The sequence below is a fragment of the Trichoderma virens genome (genome assembly GCF_000170995.1).
Source record: "Trichoderma virens Gv29-8 chromosome Unknown TRIVIscaffold_75, whole genome shotgun sequence".
In the NCBI taxonomy this organism is placed as follows: domain Eukaryota; kingdom Fungi; phylum Ascomycota; class Sordariomycetes; order Hypocreales; family Hypocreaceae; genus Trichoderma; species Trichoderma virens.
This window is the reverse complement of record NW_014013674.1, coordinates 87,059-113,002: the sequence shown is the minus strand read 5'-3', so window position 1 is coordinate 113,002 and position 25,944 is coordinate 87,059. Positions and strand designations below refer to the sequence as shown.

At 50.5% G+C, this 25,944-nt stretch overlaps 7 protein-coding genes across 7 annotated transcripts; 4 read left to right on the top strand and 3 right to left on the bottom strand.

Annotated features, from left to right (window-relative positions):
* Positions 1 to 1,041: 1,041 nt before the first annotated feature.
* Positions 1,042 to 2,808, top strand: TRIVIDRAFT_70170 (uncharacterized protein; the record flags this gene model as incomplete). Its single annotated transcript, XM_014099786.1, has 2 exons — positions 1,042 to 1,168; positions 1,235 to 2,808. The coding sequence occupies 2 exons, from the start codon at positions 1,042 to 1,044 to the stop codon at positions 2,806 to 2,808; spliced, it is 1,701 nt and encodes a 566-aa protein (XP_013955261.1).
* A 435-nt stretch (positions 2,809 to 3,243) lies between these two features.
* TRIVIDRAFT_83637 (uncharacterized protein) lies at positions 3,244 to 4,352 on the top strand (the record flags this gene model as incomplete). Its single annotated transcript, XM_014099785.1, has 5 exons — positions 3,244 to 3,506; positions 3,592 to 3,619; positions 3,702 to 3,794; positions 3,871 to 4,069; positions 4,135 to 4,352. The coding sequence occupies 5 exons, from the start codon at positions 3,244 to 3,246 to the stop codon at positions 4,209 to 4,211; spliced, it is 660 nt and encodes a 219-aa protein (XP_013955260.1).
* Positions 4,353 to 5,477: 1,125 nt separating this feature from the next.
* TRIVIDRAFT_131693 (uncharacterized protein) lies at positions 5,478 to 6,321 on the top strand (the record flags this gene model as incomplete). Its single annotated transcript, XM_014099784.2, has 4 exons — positions 5,478 to 5,699; positions 5,991 to 6,008; positions 6,077 to 6,206; positions 6,275 to 6,321. The coding sequence occupies 4 exons, from the start codon at positions 5,478 to 5,480 to the stop codon at positions 6,319 to 6,321; spliced, it is 417 nt and encodes a 138-aa protein (XP_013955259.1).
* A 1,632-nt stretch (positions 6,322 to 7,953) lies between these two features.
* TRIVIDRAFT_192391 (uncharacterized protein) lies at positions 7,954 to 10,137 on the bottom strand (the record flags this gene model as incomplete). The annotated part of the gene is made up of 4 exons (XM_014099783.1): positions 7,954 to 8,044; positions 8,099 to 9,477; positions 9,781 to 9,899; positions 10,044 to 10,137. The coding sequence occupies 4 exons, from the start codon at positions 10,135 to 10,137 to the stop codon at positions 7,954 to 7,956; spliced, it is 1,683 nt and encodes a 560-aa protein (XP_013955258.1).
* An 8,879-nt stretch (positions 10,138 to 19,016) lies between these two features.
* TRIVIDRAFT_223330 (uncharacterized protein) lies at positions 19,017 to 20,886 on the top strand (the record flags this gene model as incomplete). Its single annotated transcript, XM_014099782.1, has 2 exons — positions 19,017 to 19,564; positions 19,623 to 20,886. The coding sequence occupies 2 exons, from the start codon at positions 19,017 to 19,019 to the stop codon at positions 20,884 to 20,886; spliced, it is 1,812 nt and encodes a 603-aa protein (XP_013955257.1).
* Positions 20,887 to 21,046: 160 nt separating this feature from the next.
* TRIVIDRAFT_111930 (uncharacterized protein) lies at positions 21,047 to 21,744 on the bottom strand (the record flags this gene model as incomplete). Its single annotated transcript, XM_014099781.1, has 2 exons — positions 21,047 to 21,475; positions 21,553 to 21,744. 2 exons carry the CDS (start codon positions 21,632 to 21,634, stop codon positions 21,333 to 21,335), a joined length of 225 nt encoding a protein of 74 aa, XP_013955256.1.
* A 3,000-nt stretch (positions 21,745 to 24,744) lies between these two features.
* Positions 24,745 to 25,612, bottom strand: TRIVIDRAFT_70175 (uncharacterized protein; the record flags this gene model as incomplete). The annotated part of the gene is made up of 2 exons (XM_014099780.1): positions 24,745 to 24,784; positions 25,002 to 25,612. The coding sequence occupies 2 exons, from the start codon at positions 25,610 to 25,612 to the stop codon at positions 24,745 to 24,747; spliced, it is 651 nt and encodes a 216-aa protein (XP_013955255.1).
* Between the last annotated feature and the right edge of the window lie 332 nt (positions 25,613 to 25,944).

Genomic DNA, 25,944 nt, shown 5'->3' with positions numbered 1-25,944 from the left:
GGTTGAATCGTGAAGCATCCATCCAATTGATGTTATAATTGGAACGGGACAAGGAAGATGTTTAGTGTTGATGGTAGCTCAGACTCGGGCATCGACCCACTGACAGCTTGGTGCTAAATACAGTAGCAGTTTAGTCATAGCTACTGTAGGCCGCCGCACAACTCCGCTGCATCTGCTGCGTGCTACCAGCACTGTATCGCCCAACACGCGACCTACAGCAAAACCCACAGCGTTCAGCTGGCTGCTAACAATCGCCACAGGCAACCTGACGCAGCTGCACAGGCATATAGAGAACGAACCTATCCAGTTCCAATCGCCATCACCAACCCGGCATACGTGTTCCCCATTTACTAGGTAGCCATGACCACTCCAGCTGAGCTGATTTTCCTCTCTACTCTCAGCTTCGCCTCGTTTGCAGCTGACGCCTCATCACCAGATTCGCTAGGAAAACGACGGCCTCCCGGCTCCGTCCTATCGGCTCGCTCACCGGGCTCGCAGCGCCCCTAAAATAAAACCTGGTGGCCTTGACACGGCACAGCCCCGGTGCGGTGACGTTTATCTTTTTCCCTTTTTCTGCAAAAGCATCGAAAGAAAGACAAGACACGACACCAGCTGCGCCTTACGTCTGATTAAAACCACGTCTTGTGCTGGGGTAATGCCCGTCTCTGCTTACCTCTGGCCAGGATGTACGAGTATTGATCTCAATCTGTCTCTTCTCTCTCCAGCCTGCGTCTGATTTGCTTGGCCCGGCAATTGCTGTCATCCTTCGGCTTGGGTTAGTCGCCTTTTTTCTCCGGTCCTGGATGTCCGGGTGCCTTGAACCTGCAGCAAATCCTTGCACAAGCCGTCTTTACATAAGAAAGGAGAAAAAAAATATGATCGTCAAGTCACCCGCCTTGATTAGAGCCACATAGCATAAGCTTAATTGAGCGATACATCAAGCAGAGATTTCTATTTGCACGCGCCTTTTCCGAGTCCAACATTGTCCAAGGCCACCAGCATAGTTCCCAATAGAGGCATATTTTGCAAGCGACGGTCGTCATGGAGGCCCATTCACTCGCCTCCCTAAATCTGCTGGCGGCGAATCCGCCGCAATACCCCGAAAATCCGTCAGAGACAAGACAAGAGCCCTTGGTGCTCTACATATCTAGAGTCCCCGGCACTAGAGGTATGTGAAAGCTCTCACGCAACAACAATACTTGTAACTGAATCTCATGAATAATTTTACTTGCAGATGTGATTCTTTCACCCTTCAAACCTCAGCTCAAGAACGTCACAGGCGGAGATGTCTCCAGCAGTCTCTACTATGTTCATCTCGAGCTCCCAATGCTGGACATCACCGGCCCTCAGCCATTGAGAGATGAAGCGCAAGGTAGATCCAGCGAAGATAGCTCCGTGGCGAGGACGATTGCTCGGAAGCCAGTGCCAGGCTCCATTTCATCCCAGACTCCCAATATTTCGATACAAGGTGATCAACCCCAGATGGCATATGGAAACCCGACTCTGCGACCGCCAAGTGATCTTAGTGTGCCCAACTCGCAAGATGCCAACTACGCACCCCCTCTGCCTCCTAGACGTTTCGAAGATTCGGGCTTGGGACTCTCAGAAAGCTCCTTTGAGTCAAATGCACGAGACGGGCCACAGCAATTACGCTCATCTGCCTCTAGGCGGAAGCCCGTCGGCCCAAGGCAGCTGAGCGATATACCGCAGAGTCGAGTCTCCATGGATGAAGCGGCGCGCTCTAGAGATCAAACTAGAGACAGAACTGCTACCATGGGGCATACTAGGCAAAGCCGTTCCCTGTCTCCAATGAAGAGCATCGAATATTCTACGCCGCCATTTACCTTGAGCCTAATTAGGCGGGACCCAGGAACAGGAGATCAGTGGAACGTGGGCAAGATTTCGTCGTACGAGGTGAATACATTGGCTAGAGAAGCTGGGCAGTCTACCACATATCTTTCTGCGTCGTCAGAACAACGATCTCCTCAACATCCACCAATCGACATTCACATCGAGAGTGCGGGATACGCCAAGTTCCGCGGGCGGCCGTCAAGCGCCATTCCTCCTAGGAGGAGCATGGATGCTGACCGACCCTTTATGGATATGGCACCAGGCACACGAGCAGATGGCATGTTCTCCAGACAGGTGTCCATGTCATACTCTCGAAGCTTTGGCTCTGCCATACGATCCAAGTTTCACCAGATAGAACAAGCAGCTCGGAAGAAGGCGCACAATCGAAGCGAGAGCGAAGCATCAGCCAATTCGTTTAGCTCCGGAGAGTACAAGTCCGGATCACCGACGTCTTCACGCCCTGACAAGATGAAGCCGCGAGGATACACTTTTACAAGCCCTTGGGGTGGTAGATGCGAGTTTCGCACGGGCAACGGCGGCCGGAGCTTGCTGTGCCACCACTTCTTGCACGAGGGCGAGGTGGGAGCTTATAATCCATTGGTTCCCGAGGCCAGCCCGTCCAGGTCGGCCTCCACTGTTGTCAGTGAGTTGCGCTTCAACCTTCCGGGCTCTGACTTGTTCCCCTCTGGAGAAGTGGCCAAGGGTGACGATCGCCGCCTTGGCCACTTCAGCAAGTTCATCAAGTCGGCCATGGAACGCTATGAAGATAGAGATGAGGATGATGTAATATCACCATTTGACGTAAACATAGGCGGCGAGAGGGCAGGAGGAGGCAACCGCGGCAAGCGGGCCAAGCTCGGGAAGCTCATCATATACCACGACGGGCTGAAGATGCTCGATCTGCTGGTGGCGGCCAACATGGGGCTGTGGTGGGGGACATGGGAGAAGAGCTTCTGAAGGCGATTTTGTGCATATGCGGATAAGGGCGATCATGGCATTGAGTAATCCATTATGAGCGTGTAATGGCGTTTTATTTTTCCTTTGTTTTCTCCCTTTTCTTTTTCTTTTCCATTATACCTTGGTTGGCACTAGACAGGAGAGGTAATGAGCTGTAGCATGTTGAGGTAGTTGAAGCTGGCGGTCCAAGGTATATTAAACATCACGTGCCATATCACGAGCGTCCATCTCCACCAATCACTGGCCTAGCAATGTAATCCCGCAGTGCACTAAGCCATTCACCCAAGGCAAAAGAGCCATCAAAAGTGCATCACGTCAAAAGTCGCCTCCCACCCAATCGACGTCCCGCCCGAGGCGAGCCTGCTCTTTGCAACTCCGTCAATTGCAGCGAATCCGACGACAATGGCGCCGACTCTCTCCGCCTCGGCAGCAGCCATGCTCGCCAAACGCCAGCTTGCCCGAGCTCCGGCCTCTACCAGCTCGCTCATGATGGCGACGAGGATGCTGGCCACTCCCTACCACCAGCAGCGGGGATATGCGACTCCCAGGGGCGCCCCGCCGCAGAACTTCCGAACGAGCAAGCAGGTTGAGTGGGCGTGGGAAAAGGACAGCTTGTTGGACCGGCTGGGCAAGTACTTCCTCATGACCGAGATGGCCAGAGGAATGTACGTCCTGCTGGAGCAGTTCTTCCGACCACCGTATGTATACCGATTCTGGAGGCTGAGGATTTGATTTTGTCACTGGCATATATCAGATATGGGATTGCTGACTGGAGGGACATAGCTACACCATCTACTATCCTTTCGAAAAGGTACGCAAGCTGCGCGGGGATGCGCTGAATATCGAGGCAGATCCTCTTCTTGCCATTGAGCTGCGATTAACACTTGTCTTAGGGCCCCATTTCTCCCCGATTCCGTGGCGAACACGCGCTGAGACGATACCCCTCTGGTGAAGAGCGATGCATTGCCTGCAAGCTCTGCGAGGCCGTAAGGGACCCCGCCAAATTCCAACCTTTAAGCGAAGTTGCCGGGATCGGGCAATGCTAACTGTATATGCGAATAGATCTGCCCTGCCCAAGCCATCACCATTGAAGCCGAGGAGCGTGCTGATGGATCTCGCCGCACTACCCGTTACGATATCGACATGACAAAGTGCATCTACTGCGGTTTCTGCCAGGAGTCCTGCCCCGTCGACGCCATCGTTGAGTCTCCCAACGCCGAGTACGCGACTGAGACCAGAGAAGAGCTGTTGTATAACAAGGGTGAGTTTGCAATCAACCCCAACGGGGATTAGCTTAGCAGCAGCATACTGATACGGCGATTACAGAGAAGCTGCTGTCTAATGGAGACAAGTGGGAGCCTGAACTTGCTGCCGCCATTCGCGCAGATTCACCTTACCGATAAGCTACACAAATCTAATTCCATTTTGTATGATGTGAGAGGAGAGAGATCAAATTAGAAGAGAGGCACCAATGGAGGAGTCATGGACAACAGGATTGTACATAAGCTTGGGGCTGAACGAAAAAAAAAAGAGCCTTTGATTCGACTTTCGGCCATGGAATGAGTGAATGAATGCAAAAAGAAGAAAGTGACCAACACGAGCGCTGAATTATAACAGCGATGGATGTTGTCAACACAGCATTGAAGCCCCCGTCCAACTAGCTAGGGAGCATTTCAATCAAAAGTTTTGGCTGACCCTTTTCACGACCAATTTCTGAATATCCGAGGTTGTTTGCATTAATTCCGAGAGTTTAAAGGCCGAGTGCCTATGAAAGATCGGAACCGCCCTGAGAGGGGTCTTGGGCGTTACCTCTGTCGCCAATGGTAATTCCGGTTCCTCTAGAATCGTGACATACTACTGGCTTGTCTCTCTTTCTTTTTCTTTTGATACTGTGTTGAAGTTTCAACAAGAAATACATTAGGAGGACTATCTTGCCTATGGTGATTTTCATATTGAGACTTGAGCTGGATTGGCAATATTATGGGGAACAATTGCGGCAAATAGGAACTACGAGTTGGTGAGAGGCATGATTGGAGATATATACTAAGGTGCAAGCGTGGGAGTCATAGAACCAGCTGCTTTGCTAAAACATCAAACTTGGGCTGGAAACATGGTGTAGCATCCATCAACGTATTAACTGGCGAGTGCTAAACAAACAAACTGCATAGACTTCTGTGAATGAGTGTTTTGGCGATGTTATGAATTCACATATTCAGACCCTCTATCAAGCAGCAACACCCACCATTAAAAGAAGATCCCATCCAACACCCCGTGTACACCTACTATATGTAGAATATGTCCTTACCAAATAGCAACAGCATTAAAGCATCACCAATCCCAAGCTCTCCATTCCCGCTGATTCAGCCAACCCCTCCAGCCCACCAGCCCGCACGTGACTCCTCATCCTCCCGCACTCCAGCTTTCCCACCTTTGTACCTTTGTACCGGCCCAGCTCCGAAAAACCTCCAATAGACCGAGTAATAGCCAGCGAGAAATTTATCATCGCCGCAACAACGAACCCGTCACCCAAAAAAAACCCGCCTTGCCGCAAACACCAAAACCCGCAGTCAATCGTCCCCCCAATTGACCTCGTCTTCTCCTCCTTTTTTTCTTTTCTTTCACCCTCCCCGGAAAAAATCCTCCCTCCCCCCCCCCCCAAAGCCGCAATCATGTTCCGCACTGCTGTCCTCCGCACATCCGCCTCGGCCGTCCGCGCTGTTGCCCGACCCGTCGCCATCCGAAGAACAGCTCTCGCCGCTGCTCCCCGCGCCGTCGCCGCCCCTGTCCGCGTCCAGAGCCTCATGGCCGTGAGGATGTACAGTGCTGGCGGTGGCCTGCACAAGGAGGAGGTCGAGGGCCGCATCATCAGCTTGCTGCAGGGATTCGACAAGGTAGGCCACCAGCTCGCTCTATTCTTCACTGTTGCATGTCATCTCGGAGTCGTGAGGAGGGGAGTTTGGGGGAATGGAAGGCGATAGTAGTAAGACGCCATGGGATGCATTGCATTTAGCGGAGGAACAGCTGCGCAATGGCAAGATTTGGACCGAGAAGCCTTGATGGAGGCGGGGGAGCTCAAGGGAGCGGGGTGCAACAACATCGTCATGTTGGATATGCGCCGGTTTATGCTTTGGGCTTTTTACTTCTTCTACATGCAAACATTTTGCTAACTATGTGCGCTCTAGGTCAACGATGCTGCCAATGTACGTCCGGAAATGCCACCCCGCGCAATCCCCCTCGTGGAATGACATGCCTAACTCTTCCCTTACAGATCAAGGCCACTGCTCACTTCGCCAACGACCTCGGCCTGGACAGTCTCGACACCGTTGAGGTCGTCATGGCCATCGAGGAGGAGTTCAGCATCGAGATCCCCGACAAGGACGCCGACACCATCCACTCAGGTACGATTCGCATTCCCCTTGATGCCCCTCTGGATCACCATATAGTGCTCACATTTTCCGTTTTGCAGTTGACAAGGCCGTCGAGTACATCCTCAACCAGCCCGATGCTCACTAAATTACTTCCGACCCGACGACTCTGGAAACGCTGGCTCCCTTGTTCTATCCTTTACTCTCCTAAGTCCCTCCCTCGTTATGTGACTTGAAATTCCCTCCTACGATATACCCGGATATGAAGAGATCAGGATATAGGGGCGGGGTACCGAGATAAATAATGATTTGTTTGGGGACTTGTAAAATTAAAAAAGAGGCCATTCATGGCCAACAGGTGATACCAGGTGATGATAAAAATCTCAGCTAATTTTTTTCTTCATCTTCGAGAGAGGGGCAAAGGGACTCTTCTTTTTTTTTCCCACCAGCGTTTCCAGGATCAGACGGCAGGAGTGCGATGGGGGGTCAGAAATGAAATGTTAGAACAGGAAGAAAAAGGACGATTGTATTGGTGGTGGCCGGAGACGCTGCGAAAAGGGTCTTTGCAGCTATCCCTTGTACTAGTGTATAGAAGAATCATTTTACTCTCCACTGACTGCCAACATTGCTATCTGACGCGATTTGAGAAGTGAGATACTGGCCAATAATGACATCTCCTTAAAGATATCTACAAAATGGACACATCTTTAGACACATCTTCAGACACATCTTGCGAGACACCCATGAATAGACATGACAGTACTATTAACGAAACATAAGACCAATACCGTAAATACATCTTGGAACTCCAAGCTCAATATTCAGCTGCATACATGTACACATTCCCCTATCCTGATGATACATACACCTAACGCACAAAAGTCATTGTTATTGACGGGCGTAACCTGAGAGATATTATTATGGCTTCTTCCAAGCTCGCTGCCCCCGGAAGAGGCTCCAACGGTCGACTCAACTCCTCCGAATATATCCTGGAGAGAAAAAGAAAAAAGCAGATCCAAGTTGGCCTCAAGTTCCGTTCCTTGGTAGCAGGATTATTATATCCACCCTCTCCCATATCTGCGCAATCGGCCGTGCGAAACAAAGATCCAAGGTTCAGTAACCGCAAAGCGAAAGAAATAAAAAGAAACCCCTCGGCAAATGCTAAAAAAAAAAAGACGATAATCCAGTAATTTGTTACTTTCATTTTTTTCTTATGATGAAAGCATATGATGCTTGTTGTTGCTAACTCCTTTGATAGACCGTAGACCAGAAAATGAGAGGTATGACTTCAGGGCGTGGCTGTCCTAGATGGCTCCTCGATGGAATAACGGAAAGATGGAAAAAAGATTAAGAAAAGAAAAAAAAGCAAAAAAAACTCCAACCTATATAGTATATTTACACCCCCTGTGTCCCTTTTTGTTTTTTTCCCTTTCCCAGCCCTTGGCGATGTTGGATGCCGGATGATGATTTTGTGTGTTCCCCTTCCAAAGATTGCCATTGATATTGCGAGAGAGAAGACGAGAGAGAAGAGAAAAGAAGAGAAAAGAAGCAAATAGCTTGGAAGGACATCCGGAAAAATTCGATGGACTGAACTCTTGGTCTCCAAGAAAAATGCACGTCGCATGGCGCGCTGTCGTCTGGTTCGTAGATCGTCATGCCTTCGTCAAAAATGGTGTGATTCCTCCGTTTCGTCGATTTTAGTTTTGAAGGGTGGGGGTATCTTGTCTAAAGAAATATGCTCCGCCATATTTTTTTAAAATTTTCCTCTTCGCGAAGTCTATTACCTTCCATTGACTGGAACAGCGTCTCGACCCTCCTTGGTGCCGTTGGAAGCCGTCACTGCCTTGCTGGCGGCGGCGTTGGCATAGGAACTGTAGCCTCCCAGTGCCAAGCCGGAAGAGCCACGCTTGCGAATCTTTGATGACGAAGAATCGTCCTCTTCTTCCATGCTGAAGACGAACGCAGGATCTTCTTCATCAATCGGCGTGGTAAATCGGCCGGTGACAGACGAACCAATGCTGGCGCTGGAGACGTGGCGCTCCAGACTGCGGTCCTTGCCGATGGGCGCGATGCCGTTGCTAGCGTTGCGACTGACGGTGGGGTGCAGAAGAGGGCTTGAGCCATTCAAGGTGTCATCCAGCCGACTGCGTTGGAGCTGCTGAGAAAGAACCGACATGGTTTCGCTCCCGGCCCGGATGGTAGACGGCCGGCCATTGGCCCCAGAGAGGTCGTCCGACATCTCCTTGGCTAGAATCGAGTTCCGCAGGGGGCTGCCGACATGACCGAAAGCTGATCCGGCAGCGCTTCGGGCCGACCTGGTCATCTCCTCCTCTTCCTTCTGACGCTGGAACAGGGGTCCCCAACGGCTCGGGCTTGAGCCAATAGGACTGCCATACTTGCCAAGACTGCCGAGGCTGAAATCAGGCCTCTCGTCTCGCATCGAGCCTCTCCGGGCCTTTTCGGCTGGGGTCAACAGATCCTGCAAGTCGCCAGGCACGAGGTTTTCAGGCACGTTGTCGTCGTCGCCAAAGGCAAATTCGGCCTCCCAATCGCGGTCAACCATGTTCTTGGGCATGCTGGCGCTAAGCAATCGTGGCTTGGGGTATCGGGTCGAGTGCATAATTCGTTTCCCAAAGTACTCTTCGCCGGTGAGATGCTGCGAGTCTGGCGGGCTGCTGGCGGTGGGGGTAGCAAGGTGCTCGGATGATCCGAAGGCGGACGAGTGGAGCAGCTTGAGCGTCTCGGAGGTGCGTGAATCCTTGATGCTGCTGAGCGATGGAGACGGCGACTCGAGGCCAAACTTTGACGGCACAGACGAAGGCCAGGGCGCAGCAGGGAAGCGGGCAGCGTTGGAGATGCCATTGGAGTCGAACGAGGCGGGCAACGGGGCATCGAGCACAGACAAGCCCTTGGCAGCTGGCGACAGGCCAAAGCCAAGGCGGGAGGGGTCGTCGTCGGGGGGAGAGCCATAGCTAGACTCTGTGACGGAGTATGGCGCATCAATGGTAGGGGGGCCGTTATCGTGGCCACTGGAGAGGCCGAGTTGCTGCATCTCATCGCTGAGATAAGGATATGCGGGCTGGTCGGCGCGGTAGAGGGATGTGGTCAGGGCACTCGCGGTCGAATGGCTGAAGGGGCTACTGACAGCGCCCGGGGTCTGTGAGACGGGACTGGCACCGCCCGCACGATTGGCAAGATTGAGGGGATTTGGGCCGATGGTAACGCCATTCTTACCGTAGTTGATTCGGCGGCCGTCGGGCAGGACGTGGATGTTTGCGCACTTGGGGCCAAACTTGCAGTTACCCTAAGAGGAAAGCCCATGGTCAGCCAACCAATCTAGACACATCTGTCTTTGTCATGCCACGGCGCAACAAGCGAGAGGTCGCAAAAAAGGGCTTCAGAAAAAGACGTGGAGCATATCGGACGAGCGTCGGAGAGGACGCAGACCGGTGCGGGTATTTTCGGGCAAGGACGAAAAGAGAGGGGATCAAGATTGTTTTTTGTCTTGGTTCCTCTGGTTGTCACAATGGGTGACGATAGCGGAAGCGAAATCAAGATGCAAGATGCGACACACACATAGACACGCAGAAAAAAAAGCAGCGCTCACCTTTGCGAAATATTTGCAGATCGTCTCCGAGGCGGCGCCCAGGTCATGGCTGAAGGGACAGGCATTGCCGGCCTGGCAGGCTCCCTGGCGGAAAAACTTGCACGGGACGTGCGATGTGTCTACAAGCAGCAACAAGAGGTCAGCGTATGCTCAGGCAATCAGTCGTTGCTCATCGCGAGGCCCCGAGCCGTGGTCGTGTGCCGGGCCTCGGTGGGGGAGGCCCTAGAGAGAGCCAGCAAGCAGAAGAGGATTGTGTAACGTACTGGGCGGGCTGCGCGGCATGCTGTGATGGCTGCTTCCGTGGGCGGCGCTGGGGATGCTGAGGCTGCCGCTGCGCATGTGGCGATACTCGGGCATCGTGGCGATGGGAGACGAGAGTCGCGAGGCTCGGCGGTCGAGCGCAGAGGGAACAAGAGGTGAAACTAGAGGAAGAGGAGAAGAAGTGCTGCGAGCGTGACGGATCAAGTTTGAGGGGGAGAAATTGGGGTTTAGGTGCTGCGCGGGTGGTAAAATGGCAGCGTGAGCGGGGATAGAGGGGACGGAGGGGGCAGACAGGGCCCCTGGAGGCGCTGGAGGCGCTGTACAGGCAGCCGTAGGGGGGCCCTGTAGCAGGATTCCAGCAGCGCCAGCGCCAGCATCCGGGCCTCCGACGCCGAACCGGTACTGGTAGTGCATGTGCGAGTGTGCGTCTAAGTGTGAGTGTGAGTGTGAGTGTGAGTGTTTGGCTTCAGACGCTGCCTGTTCTTGCAGCACTTGGCCAACGCTCGCCGCGTCTTGTTGACGATGATAATTCGGATGATTAATCTGATGACTGTATCCGCTTCCTGCAGAATCTCTGTGTCTCAGCACGGCTCGTAGCAGCGCTCCCGGCCGTCGTAGCCTCTGGGGCGGGAGCACAGTGTATCGGTCGTGGATCGCGGCCATCCGCTTATGGAGAAGCAGGGTGGAACTGTGGAAAAGAGATAACAGGGCCGAGAACCAGTCCGAGGGTGAAATGAACCAGATGAACGAAAATAACGAAAATAGACGGATAAATGGGGAGGAGAAGAAGCGAATTAGCGAAAGGAAGAAGAAGAAGAAGAGTAAAAAAAGAGAGAAGTAAGAGAAGTAAGAGAAGCAGGGCGTGATTTGCGCCTGCTACCACGTTTTTGTACTACTTGGTCCCAGACGTCGACAGAAGGCGCTCCGGTATTTCGACTAGCAGCAGCTTAATGTGAGGCTGTCGATGGACTCGCCCGTGGTCAGTCGCCCGTCTGTCAGCAGCGCATGTACCGAAGCTGCGGGTCTACCGGGCTCGAGAGCTCAGCAACGGCCGGTACTGCAGATTCCGTAGACTGGCAGTCGATCAACTAAATCGAATGATATCTAAGGCGGCCGCGACAAGGGGGGTGGCAGGGGGAGCAGGACAGGGAGGGTCAGTTGGGATGATGGTAATATATCACGGCAGATGTCGATGAGTCGGCCGCCTATCAAGCCGATGCACGGGGACGTCTAGCTCATTATATATGCCAGCACCTGCGAAGAAAGGACCAAGGGAGGCTCAAGTGTCTAAGATAATGTAGGTACATGTAACTCATAGTATACTAATATACGGAGTACGCTGCCAGCCCCTCGCGTTCGCGTCAGGAGCATTTCACGTCCATCATCCCCGAAGCCAAAGCGCGACCATGTACCCCAGTAGCGAGGGCCTGTTGGATAGGCAAAGAGTAGTCGGATGTGATGGGCAAGATAGAGGCGTGTGGACACGGGCCTGGGCGTAGGTGTAGTTGTGTTAGTTAGAGTAGATGCTGTGTATGGGAGATGTAGGCGTGGGTGTAGGTGCGGGTGCGGACGACGGCGTCTTCGGGGTCAGAAGGATGGTGTGCTGAAACACCACAGCTTGTTGGCGATGGCCTCGGGGTACCTCACATCAGGCGCCAAATACGAGGGCCGGACATGTATACACGTATCAGCGTTGGGTTCAGTTGATTGCGTGTACATGCGAATGCCGCTAGCCGGAGCAAGAGCCCGCGAAAGAGGTGAGGCGTTTGTTTGATGCCCCTCAGCCATCGCCTTCTGCTTCCAAGACACGGCGAGGCGATCAACTCCAAGCCACTAGCCTCAGAGATAGACTGAAGGCTAGAGTGTTGGCCAGCTCAAGGTCTCGATTCAGCTCGGAAGTGACCGTCGCTCCCGTTTTTGACTCTGGCAAGGCCCAGAATAGCAATGACGGTGGAGCTGACAGCCTTGGAACTGTTTCAAAATCCGGTCAAAAGGACCAGAGTAGAGCAGAGCTGATAGACAAAGACGTTTTCCAGGAAGCCGAACTTTCTATTGCCGAAACAGAGGGGCGAAGAAGCATGGAAGCATGCCACACTCATTGTGGGCCAACATTCCTTTGCCCAAAATAACATCAACTTCCCCATCCGCTCAGATGCGAGAATCGGCGTTGAGACTCTTGTGCATGCTGTCTCGTTTGACATGGCCCAAGAGAACTGCGCAGCTTGTCTCTATGCGTCCTGATGCATACAGTATGTGCACATATGTATGCATCCGAGATGATGCCTGCATCTGTAGCCACCCTGCTGCAGATCATTCATGGCAGTTGTGAGCACGGGGCCGTCTTGTCGACGATCTTGCCCCGTCGCGATTTGCATGGCACTTGTCTCCACGGCCGGTAAAAAAAAAAAGGAAAAGGGAAAAAAAGAAACCACCATGAATCCGACCTCTTATCAGATGTGCTCGGCAGAATACATGTAACGAGACAATATCAAAGGTTCACTCCCACACCATCAAAGCCGCGATATATCCACACAGACGGTAGTACCACTACTACTTGCACGGTACTCGGAACTCGTAATCTGTAGACATATTTTGGTCTCTTTGCCGGAATGTTCGCAACGCTAGTCGAATGGGTTTGCCTCGTGTTACGCATGTGCTTGTCATTCATGGCCGTCGAGTGTCTTGGCTGAGCCGCGTTGCGAAAGCTATCCCACGCAATCTTGTCCCACACAGAGGCGTTTAAAATAGATCAGAGGTTGTCAAAGACGGACCCCCAGCCGCTATTGTTACACCGCATATGATAATACATCTCAACTAGGTAAGCTGTCGGTAGTATTGCAGCCGTCTCCAGCGTCTCCAGCGACCTACAGGCAGTAAGCGTGATTCCACGGCCGTGCTTTTCATCTTGACTGGGGATTAATCGATTGAATAGCTCAAGCTGGGCTCTGCTTACCTGTAGCTTGCCCAGTGCTTCCGGCCTGCGGCTAATACGAGTACACGTAGCAGAGACATCACGTACATAGTCTCCTCTCAGCAGCTTGAGCAACCTCCCGCGCGCTAGCACAACCTGGGCTTGTCAAACCGACCGCCGAATCTCAGTGAGGAAACACGGCCGTCGCAGGGAAAAGCACAGACGGACGGAGTGCGCGCGCGAGACAGCGCCAGCGAACTGATCCCAGTCGATTTGCTGGGCACGAACTTGTACCTTGGTATCTCGGCGAGGGGGTGCTATGCCAGGCAAGGAACGAGGTCAGTACCTTAGTACTGTAGTAGTACTCGTACGCAGAATGCGTGAATCCGGGGAAATCGCCCATCTCCTGGGTCATCCCTGCAAGACGCCACAAAGCATAGGGCCGGGATTCAGAGCCAGTAGTTCGGGCTTCATCAGGTGTTGTTGCATGTCCATCGCTCCCAAGTCGCCGACGGGCCAGGAATAGAAGACTAGAATGCATGCACTCGTCATCGCTGGCCGGATGCCATCGAGCCGAGATATCTGCAGATTACAGGTAATAATAATCCGTTTTGAGGCTGAGACACTGATGAGAGCCGGCAATATCCCATCTCGCCTTGGGTAAAAGATGTGCACGTCGCATGCACATGTACATACGGAGTAGAGGAGGAGTGCTTCCTACCTTAGGTACCTAGTAGTAGCAGTAGCACATGAAGTTGTGGTATCGTATCTCTTTCTTATCTGGCACAAAATTATTCCGACGCTCCCCCATTCGACCTCGCCTGCATCAACCTCCAGACGAGACGAGACGCGATGCGAGCGACAAACTGTCTCCGTGCAAACAACGCGATAGCGCCACAAAGAGGAGAAGACGCCAATGATCGCACGCCCAGCCGAGCCGCTCGAAACGACTCGTCAATTCCTCCAACTCCTGCCCATTGTTCCGTTGCCTAGCTTGCCTAGTCTCAGCGGTGAAAAGTTCTTGGTTCCAAAGACGCTCCAGCCCATGACTTGCATCCATCGCCTGGAGCTGCGTCCACTCATGGCTCATGCCAGCCCTCCATGAGCATCGGCATGTCTCAGGGCAGAAGCAGAACGCTGGCTTTGGCCTCATACCCTCATACCCGGGCTAGCGAATGGGGTTGTGTGCTCCAACTCCAAACTCCCAACTCCGAGGGGATGAGCGGTGCCTCTGCATTGATTACCTAGGTAGGTTAGACAGCTATCTATCTGCTCTTCGAGGCGACATAGGCTACATGCTATCTGGTACAGTACATGTATGGCCTCTCTTGATATATGCCGATCCTTGCTTTTTCATTTTTCGCCTTCATTCCGATTCGCTTCTCACGTGCAGCTACCTTTGATCCCTTGCTCGAGGACGCCAATAACCGCTTGCTAAAAGGCGACGAAGCCAGAACAAGCACAGACGCACAGTTAATCGCCTCCACGCCAAAGACAAAAACGAGTGCCGCACCTCTCGGGGCAATAGGGGCTTGTGTAACAGCCAAGAAGCTGCCTGTACCTGTCGACGCTTTCCCGTTTCCAGCACCAAGAACGGGAGGCTGTTCGTTCTCTCTTCTTGGAGAGGAGAGGAGAGAGGCTATCGACGACAAACGACGCCACCAAGAGGCCATGTGCAGGGGCAGCCGGGTGCTTGGATTCTGACTAGCGATATGGCTTCAGCCCATGTTAAGACACCTGCCCACACCGGCCGGTCAGCCTCAGACCGCCGAGGTACTAGTCGTCGGCTAGTCTGATGATAGATGCCATCATCACCTCCCGCATTTGACTTTTGAGCCCATCAGCCGCGAATGATATCTGCCGCTCAAACCACGCTACCACGACCGATAGCCTTTGATACGAAATACGCCACCGTGCTATTTGCGAAGGATGTGAATTTCCTTCACGTTCATGTTCATGTGGCTGTCGTGGGAGACGGACACACGCATGGCCTGTTTGTCCGAACCACAGCCAACCACAGGCCGAGCTTCATGCCTTGCCTGCAAGTGCACCGGCATGCCGCATCTGCTCACACCATTTGCCCGCCCTATTATGCATCCTTATGCACATCTCAGGCGCTAACGCAAGCATGTGTGAAGATGCATGCATGGTGGGGACCTCTGTACGAGGGTCATGCGTCCCGCATCGTCGTTGCAATACTCCAGACTGCGACCTCCCCTCGGCATCACCTACGTGCACCTACCTGCAGCTACACGCAGCTACGCGGCGCAAGCTGGGCTGACCAGGTGCGAATCATTGGTTCTAGAAACATGAGTTAATATCACCCCATAATCTTCTCTTTTTCTTTCTTCTTTTTTCGTTTTTCTTTTTTTCCTTTGACCGTCACTCAGCCACCTTTGCTACTGTCTGCCTCTTTCAGTAGTGAGATGCTAACGCAATAGTATTCAGGTAAGGTTGCGGACACTTTGCGGGCTGGCTTCACGCTTTCTCCATTCGCTTTGGCTCTCCCATTCTATCTGGTCTAGGTGTGGGCCGTCCCAGGCGGGCCTCTCCGCGTCTGCCACCTCTCATTCCCGTAAATGTCAAAAGGCGAAAGCCAACTTTGAGGGATGTCAAAGGCTGGCCTTCGTATCTCCAACGCAACTCGGATGCTTTGGAGAAATACGATGGACCAAGGTTCAGGGAACCATTTACAGTGTAGCAGTGGCATAGATGGACGGCCTAACCAGGTCTTCCATTGTCTACTGTACTTACACACCCCCTTCATTTTTGCTGCTCTGTTCATTGGGGCCGCAGTAGGCGCAAGCCCTCGGAGGCTCAGACCGTTGCTATATCCCTGTTAGTTTGGCGTTGCTTCACATCTATGCCTCTAATCCTGCAAGATCTGCCACTTTCAGACCAAGCACTCCATTACTGAATCTCATGATCCCTGCCCACTCACCCCACCGAGATGCCGGCTGTGATGGTCAACCATGTCCACCTGTCCTGGCTAGTTTTTGTGGTCATCCGCCCAACGATGCCATTCACACGCCTCCTCCCTCCCCTATTGTGCGTTCCCTTCGCCTTCTGAGACGCTCTTGGCGGTATCGTCAAGGGGTATCACCACGCAACCAGATGATACGCCATCATATCATCTTCCAATCAGCAAAGGTCACAGACGCCGTGGGATAGGTAATTATGACGTTGGTGAATTCGTTTGCGGCTCTTTCACCAGAGGCCCCCGTTTTGTTCCGGCTTTCTCTTCCTCCGGATTTGAAATCCTAGTACTCACTCTCACTGCTTTACTCATTCTACTGTGCAGCGTTTCTCTAGTGGCTTCGCTCAGTGCACCCGATTACCTCATCTTATATAAGCAACTCTCGAGATAAACATGACATGCCCAAGCTAGGGCAGAGCTTGTACGACGAAGACGAACTGTGTTAACAGGCTCTTGCACAGGTCCTAGTGCCGATTCTAAACAGGTCGCCCAGCTATGAGCTCTACAGACAGCCTGAACCCTGACTGATCCTGATTTGACGTTTACTCGGCTTTGTCATGAATAGCGCCACGACGAGCTTACCATGGATCCCCGGTCCTCATTAGAAAATCCATGCAAGCCATGGTTACCGTAAACAGGCAATTCTTTTGCATGTGACGGCAACAGATTTCGAGAGTGGGTGCATGCGCCCGTCCAGATCTAGTAAACGTTGGCAGCACGGAAACTTTAATCCGTCTTGGCCCAGTAACGAGCCTCTCGTCGAGCCAATGAGTCGCACACTCGGGCGTGTGCTGCTTGAGAATTCTCCCTTAACCCGGATTCCACTCGATCTATTTGTCCGAAACCTTCTTCGCCATGTAAGCCTCTTTTCGCTTCTCGATTCCTCAATCAGGTTTGACGCCCTATTCTCCCTAACTGAGGGGGCAACAACTTGTGCGAACCCCCCCTTTTTTTTGGTTTTTACGAGACAAATTCACACGCTATCAAGAGGTGTTGTGACAGCTTGTCTTGTGTAAACGCTAATTACTTGTCATTGAAGTACATCAGGGGGGGGTCTTAGGATAAGTGCCACTGCCAATTAGCATTGTGACTACGCCCGGTATGAGACGACTGTGTGTGATTTGCAACTCGTGATTGATAAATGTACGTCATACTTCTGGGATTGGTGCCGTCAGGGATTCAATGGTGCTTTTAGATATCACTGGGCGACGTAATTGGGATGCTGTGATGTTTAATAATCTAAGCAGTGCACCTAATTCTTGGAGTGAAGCAGATATTGATTGTCCCTGAACAATCAGTATCACATTAAGATATCTGACAGTTGGTCTGACGCCGACTATTTTAGAGTTGACTGCTGTCACTTGTCTTTTGCTTTAGTTTTGCCAACAAGACGGGCTAGCAATGCATACGGATCAGCTGAGTCGTTTAATGTTCCGACCAAGAAGGATTAACTTTTGACAGCTGGAGCTGTGGCGTATGAGATATGATGAATTATTGGGGTCGAGCAGTTCTGGGTAGTCACATTTTCAACAAAAAAAAAAAAAAGGAAGGAAGATAAGCAGAAAAAAGAAGAAGAAGAAAAAGAGGAGGAGATTGAGGATTGCTTCCAATGAGATTGTGTCTGTAGATGTAGCTGTAAAAGAGAGGCATTCCACGTTGAGAAGCAATGAAAACTCTCATTTGCCATGTCAATTCTATCAACAGTGCGTACTACTTCCTCAACTTCTTTTCAGGTTGTTTTGTTTAATAGATTGAAGATCAACTACGATGAGATATATCCATAACCTGTAAACAAGATGGCATTTTGCTAATATCTGTGTACAATTTGCAGCCGCTTTTTAAAAACTACTCCATGAGATAAATATTCGCTGGATTATTATGAGCATATTGATGAAAACTTTTATTCAACCGCCATAACTGCCAACTTAGAGTCGACATACACATTTGAGGGAAATAAAGTCATGCATAGTTGTAAAGGTATGTTGAACTAAGATTCTGCTCTTCATATGTGAACAGTAGAGCAGGACAAATAGCTAGAACAAAACGAGTGCAACTCTTTCCACCGCAATAAAAGCTTCATGAAATTGATTAGTCTCACCTTTTTCATAGTTGAGGCTAACTCTTAATATCCAGAGATGGCCATTCCTCGCATTGATTGCCATACATGTAATAGAACTTACATCAAACCAATCAGGGTGGATGTGAAGGTAATCTTCCGCTTCAAACCGACATCAAGTGCACAATGCAGTTGGACCATTTCTTTCATTTTCTTCATTCACAAGGTATTCAAATCGTAGATAGCAATATAGCCGCTCCATAGGTCATATTAACGTAAACTCGATTTATCTAGAGAGACTCGATCCACCTAAAGAAAACATAAATGTTTCCAATTGTGAAGAGTTATATACGGATTAGTTGTTACACCAATGAAAAAATTAAGATGCCACCGTAACGCCAGAGGCTCTTCAGAGATCGAGCACAGCCACTTTACAGCCCCTACGTTGATAATATCTTGGCGTAGCCCGGTCTGTGATACAAATTTATCAACAAGGCTCAAAAGAATTTCTCTTGCCTTGTGGTTATTCTACGAAAAACCATTGCAAAAATTGGGGCAATGCGTGTTCTCAGGGCTACACAAGCGCGTCTCCGCCACTTTGTAAATAGCTCCACGATGTCTCCTACTTTGATCCCTTTGGCCGATCTGCAAGGAGTAAATCCAAAGGAGGTTGCAATAAGCCATGAAAATAGCAGCAGGCCAGACGCTCTCCTTGGTGTAACCTCTAGATCCTCCTGCTCCTGTTTGGAATATCCTGGCGGAGCGCATATGTACCGTCACACGTACTTTATCAGGCCAACAATCAGCCGAAGGATGAGACAAGAGTAGCACTGGTTTGCCGGTAGTACGCGATGTCTCTTAACAAAGTATAAGGAGCACCTGAAGAGCAAACCAGGTTCAATGCTTTAATTCGTTGTCCCATTAAATTCGATACGCCCTTTTGGCTCCCCCTGGATGTTTTCATTTCCCAAAGTTTTGAGATCACGCATAAACGCTGGCCAAAACTTCGCCTCAAACTCGTGTCGACAACAATGCCAAAGATTACTGCCAAATATTTTGGCCTTCGAGCCGCTGATTCACCTGCAACACAAAAAAATGGCTGTGTAAAAGAGATTCTACTGGCGTTTTCATTGTCGGTATTACCCCTTCTCGCCTTCTCTGGCTTGCTTCTCGGTTTGGTGTTCCGGTATCGGTTTACGCCCCAGGGTCACAATGATGCGAGACTCCCGGATGAGAATCCGCACTTGAATAAGAGCATTATCTATGTTAATCTGAGTGCCACCATGTTGATCACTGTAGGGTCCTGGTCAAGCACAATGGCGCCGCTATCGCTCCCGTTTATCCTGGCAATTGCGTCCTATCCCGCCTCCAAATTGCTGATGCGGGCGAGCGACGGTAATGGAAAGCATAAGCTGCCCACTCCTTATCAGATTGCTCTGTTGCTCCGCGTCATGTCCAACTCTTCTCTCAGCTCGGTTTGGCACTGCATGGTTTACATGTCCGCAAAGCGAAGGCGAGCGCCCATGTCATCGGCTCTAAACATCGTGGTATGCACCCTGGTTCTGGGCACGATACAGAGGTAATCCTGATGCTAGACTTCAAAACTCGTGGTCTTGCAATAAACTAACCTAGTGAAGCATGCTCATCTTTGCGACTGATACTTGGCTTCATTTCACGACCGAGACAGTACCCATCACTCAGTTCTACCCGACCACATATAGCAATGTCAGTTTCGGCATACCTAAATACTGTACAGTTTTCGAAGGGGACACTCAGTACGGATGCTTTCCTGAAGCAATGCGAGGATCGACATCAAGTGAATCCTTCCAGGCCCGCAAAAGTAAGATGGTCCAACAAATTCTCGCCAACACCTCCGCGAGAGCAGCTGTTGGGAACTACTATGAAGACGGGCACAACTACGTCTATGTCGCCTCTCCGACCAGCGTTTTCCACACCGACATTGACTTTGCAGCCACAACATTTGCGGCCGAGACGACCTGCACACCTGCAACGTCTAGATGCTTCGACAGAGATCGCATCAATCTCGTCAGCGACTACAGTTGCGATTTTGCCATGGCGGGTTCCATCAACGCGACTGGCACCAGCGACTTGCTGGTGACCTACTTCACAAACTCGACACTGGCCAGTAACCGGACGCGCCGCTATACCATGGAAAACCCATTTCATTTCGGAGTTGTGGTGGCCATGACTGGAAGTATGGGCCAGCCAGAATACGATGATGACGAGATATATGTATTAACTGAGCGCCCACAAGGGCCCGTCCTCATGGCCATGGTATGCGAGAGCACCGTTTTGGATGCGCAGTACGTTTCCGTCAACGGCTCTCTAACGCGCTTTTCGGCCTCGCCTAGCAACTCCTCTGCTACCATCGTCCTCACGGATACACTTGCATACACTCCCTTTATGGATATTTTCCTTCTCCAACGCACCATTACCGATCTCTGGGAAAGCGTGTCTGCTCAGCAAGTGGCTAACAAATTCAGCCATACGTTCAGCTATGCCGTTATCTCGTCCTTCGGCGTAGTCGTTGAGCCTCGGCTGGCAGAGGTTGCCCAACAGCGGTCTTCGGTGCTCGTTGCTGCCGTGCCGGTCGCACCACTCGTCTGTCTGCTGGTCGCCAATGTGCTAGTTGTGCTGCTGGCGATTGTTCTCACGGTAGATGCCCTAATGGAGGTGGCAAAGTGTGATGAAGTGGGAGATGTGCAGACGAGACTGAGTATCGACGCCCTCGTGGCAGCGAATTTTGAGACGAGCAAAAAGAAGCCTGATGTGAGGAAGACAGAAGACCTGTTTGAGGAATATCAAGGCGGTGATGGGCCGCGAGTCAAGGTGGAGAAAACAACCGAGGATGGCTGGAAAATGATTGGTTTCGATTCATAACTCTGTGCTCTGTAGAGCGCTATGAGTATCACATGAACGAGTCACATAGAGAAAGGGCAGCCCGTGTTCCCCATCGTTGTGAACCCATACCTACAGTTGAAGAAGCCTCGACGTCCCCAAGTATAAAATACGCAACTTTTCGGTTGGTTCAAATACATGTAGTCATGATAATTCATCTGGTATATTGTGTCTATCTCGCTCCGCTGGTGCAAAAGCCGAGCAACTCTGAATCTCATCAACTGAAGCATTGTGCAAATCATGCCGCTCAAACATCATATCGGTGCTTCATAGCAATTAATCAACTTGAAATCATCCTCTTGTGCGTGTAGCATTCCACAAGATCACACAGCATTAGACCTCAGCAGGATTTGATGATGCCTGCTGGTTGGTTGGTATATAAGACCCCTCCTCTTCATAACACAGTAGCGCGGTATTAGAAGCTCCGCTTAGCACGGGCATGGGAAAATGCAGCAGTCGATGGGGATCGGGCAGGGTATAATAAAGCAAAAGCGGCCGGGACAGCAGTCACCATCGTCGCCTCCGCGCATGTTGACGTCGTCTTTCGTCTCTGGATGCGGCTGTTGAGCGTCTGTTCGCGCGCGGTCAGCACCATTTTCTCTTCGACTTCGCGCCAAAATCATAAAACCATGTGTCAGAAAGACTTACCCATAGCTGGATGTGAGTTTGGCTGCGCATCATAGACGCGTTCAGGTTCCGTCACCACAACACGATCGCTAGCAGCAGACATGATGGCAGCGAAACGAAGATACTGGCAGTAGAAGCAGGAAATGCAAGCAAGCGGAAGTGCGCGACTCGATATGCGATGGTACGTGAGATGTTACCCTTGGTGAGCCTGAGACCAATAGCGCGTGACTTGTAAGAGATAATAAAGGGAGGGAGAAAAAAGGCCAAGAAACTCGCATCTGACGAGCTTGATTTGCTGTCGCCGATGATCAGGAACGCGGCTACGTCATCGCCACGTTGCCCTCGCCTTGGCGCCGTTGTGGGGGAAAAACGATTGTTCCGTTGATGATTTGAGACTCGAACAAGGGGGGTGAGGGTTGCATTATTGATTGCATTATTGAATTATGGAATTATGGAGGCATCCTCCAGTCGTCTGACCTTGCCAAGAATAAGGCTGTATAGTACGTTATTGCAGCTAGGCTAGACCCATGCAGTAAGCAACTGGGCGGTGCTTATCAGCTTCAGCTTGCTTCGAAGGATGATGACAAGGCCACACTTGTGGTTCGTGGGGAAGACAGAGGTCGTATGAGCCAAGGGGGGGAGAAGCAAGCCTTTTGATTCGTATACTCGTACGTCGGTATCGTACGCTCATACGAAGCAGGTGTACATGTGCTGAATCCAGCTGCATCGCTACCCGACTTACACGGACATAGCCTCACTCGTATCTGTATGTTCCAGCTGCTTGTGCAAAATGGACAACCCTTGACTTGCGCAGCGGAAACTGCCGTAATACCACGTTCAGAGACTGCTTATGTGCCGAGATCCTAAAGCTTGGTATTCACCCGATGGGTGTCTGTGCATTTGGGGTTTCACGTGGGAGCGTTGCAAGCAAGGAGCCAGTTCCTTGCCGACCCTCTTGCACAAGTTGGTCCGTAGGATTGCTGGGACAGTAAGCTGCACAGATAGGTACATTGAATTTGTAGATATAATATAGGTAGATCTGATTCAAGAATAGTTCACGTCAATATGCGCAACTGAGCTTGCGATGATCTTCGGCAGCGCATATGCGGGGTAAACGCAGAAGAGACGGATGAAGAAACATCAGTACTGCAAGGACATATACATGTGCCTATATATATACCCAGTGCGTATCTACCTATACATACTTAGGTATGGTTATATTTATACAATAGCATAGTATGGCTTAGATCTCTAAAGTCTAGCTCGATAGGCTGTTGCCGATTGAATTAAGTTGGGGAATGATTCTGGTTTTTGAACCAAAGTCAGGGGCATGGCCTTTTATTGATTCAGCTACTACAGCTTGATTGACCCTTTCATACTGATTACAAATATACATGTACCTTCTATGTATACTGTAACTCCGTATGGCAACAACTAATGCATGTGGATGTTTTGGAGGCGACACGAGTCAAATCAATTGCCGAATATAGCTTAATCCGTCCCCTGCTTCAACACATAGAACATGAATGTCCCTCATATTCCCTGTTTGTGTGCAAATAACGCGTGACAGGGCTACCAAAACTCACGTTGCCAAACATCAGTGTGATCCTTCGGTTCCCGCAGTTGGACAAGGTCACCACTGTTCGACATTGGAAATACCCGTGGGCCGAAGATGCGAAGCTGATGCAGAGGCACATTTTGTATTCTTCCGAGCTTCCACCCAATCATCAGCTTGTTCATATCATGATCAACCGTATTCTTCGAGTTTTGGCTAATTTAGTGATTCCTTCCCATTCTTGCAATGGATAGAACAAAATACAAAATAGGGGGCTGCTGTGTCAGCAAGCTCCAATTGCTCATGCTCCGTGTCACATTTTCTTTGATTTTTTGCCCCCTTAATCCCGCAAAAGGCTTTCGCCGACCAATCTTTTGCTTGCCAATACATAGAAGAACATGTCAGACCTTGCTGCGGTCAGTGTTCAATGACAAGTTGTATCCCCTATTACAGGGAATCAGAGTCAGTAACTTGACTCAACCATCATCCATCAATCAACAACTAACAGTGTCAACTTGACAATCTCGTCCTCTTTCATCTGTACGACGTCGAAAGTGGCCAATAGCGAGTACATGTACTGGTAATCTCCTTTGTGTTGGGGTGAGTCACCGGAGCTCAAACGCCCCCACTATGACTGTGTCGCCGACACATACTTGGACATCAAGACAGAAAAAAAAGGGTTGAACCAACAACGGTCAATCCGCGAGTAAAGAAAATGTTATTTCCGTCATTAGTAAACTGCCAGATTCTTTCTGCAGCAAGACGGGAGAGGAAGAGGCCAAGACGACACTAGAGAGAGCTTTGTAATTTCGTGTATCCCATCCCCTGTCTCCTGCCAGATGCTTCTCGCGTGTTTTTCTTGTCTCAGTTAGAGGTAGTTTGAATTGAATTGATTGTATTTGCTTTGTGACATTTAAGTCCTCATTCTTCCCAGCTTAGATGATTCTCTTGTCCTTTCCAATCGGCGGTATTCAAAGGATCATCCTCTTCTTGTCTCACTGTAGAATGTGGAAGCCAGGAAAGATCATCAATTATATCAGAATGAAACAGTGTCTCTGCATTGTTAATAAATGCTACTTTATCTTCCTTCTGTTTCTTTCCCCAATTTGCTGGCCGGAGGGCTTGAAGAAATGCTCAAGACGACATTGAAGTATGTCTGAAAGATGAGACCGTTTGGCCGCTCTGATGATGGCCAATGTGTTTTGGTAAGTCACATAAAGAATTTTTCCTTGCCATCTAGCACATCCACCCCCTATATACCCCGCGCTTCCTGTCGAATATGACATTGCTGGTCTGGCCATGATGAGGCGAAAGAAGTTGAATAATTTCCATGAAACATCTTGTTCATAATTAAGGAAGAGAATCGACATCGTCTGAGCAACCACGAGCACATTTTATTTTGAATTGTTTGCTTTTCTAATTCTGTTTTGGTCGTCATTGATTACTTTTTATCCTTCCCATCTATATGCAGAAGGACTGTAGCGCTGACAAGGGGTTTACATATGACAAACTCGAAGGACTCGATTACAGCCGGCAGCTTTTCGTTCAGGATCCAATTTTGGGGGGGAAATGACAATGACAAAATTAGAGAGAGAAAAAAAAAAGGAGGAACAAAAAAAGACGAAATGAAAACAATGTGCCCTCCCAATGACCGATTCCTAGGTCGTCTCTCCCCTGAACACCATGTGACGTAAGAATCTAAAACCCCATAGCTCCAATTAAAAACCAAAAACCAAAAATAAAAATAAATTCCATATCCGTTAAGCAAAGTGGGAATCCAGTAGAGGTTAGGCGTTGAGGGTATTGTGCTTGTGGTAGAGTGAGTGTCGTTGAGGGCTTCACCCTCCCCTTAGTGTGTGTTATACAGTGTGTGCGAGAGCGAAAACATGCGTTGAGGACATGCATGGGGTTTTACTTTTTTCCCAGCACCTCTCTTAGAGCTTCAACTTCGGCCTCACGCCTTGCTAGCTTAAGCTTGAGTTCGTCGCGTTCTCCAGTCATGTCGCTCAATGCCCGCTCCAGGTCGGCTATCCGGTCTAGGCGTTTCTGGCGATATTTCCGTGCTGCCATCGTATTGCGCTGACGCTTAATGGCAGCCTGCGCCTCATCGCTGCAGGCTTCAATTTCGTCTCCGTCCGTTGATCGAGTTGTGCTGCGCTGCTTTGAATGGGAGCCTCCGCTATGTGTGCTGGTCGGAGAATCCTGGCGGTAGTGATGCGGTGTTGGTGTTGATGCTGCCGAGGATGATGGCGCCATCACATTGGCCATGTGCTGCGCCGGCATCTGGAAGAAGACGCTGTTGGCGCCTTCTGAGGAAAAGGTGGGGGCTGACATGCCCAGCCTGTCTTCCTGTTGCTGATTATGTGGTACATGTATTCGAGAGGCATGATGATGCAGGCTTGTGTCGAAGAGGTGTTGGTGATGGTGATGTTGCTGCGCTGAGAAAAAAGCTTCTGAGGGGTGCATGTCTTCGGTCAACACTTGGTCTGGCCAACACTTGAACGCAAAGTCCTGGTTATCAACCATGATGGGCGAAGGGGTATAATATGAAGTCATACACAGCAATAAGCTTGGAATAGAACGGCAGTGGTAGGGGGTCCCGCTCGGAGAAGTGTGCATGTACGGAGTACGTATGTATGTATATATGTATGTACGTGTAATAAGAGGGAGACGGCGTCCCAGCAATATATGTAAATACCTTTCCAAAGGGGTGGTGATATGACATATGACATAATGGAAGAATAGGCCAGTTGAAGAACAAACATCGTATTGAAAGTAAGAAATACTCGACATACCTGATGGATCCATGCTTGCTTTCAGACGAGTCAAGCTGAAAGGGCGGGCGTGAGACGAAGAAT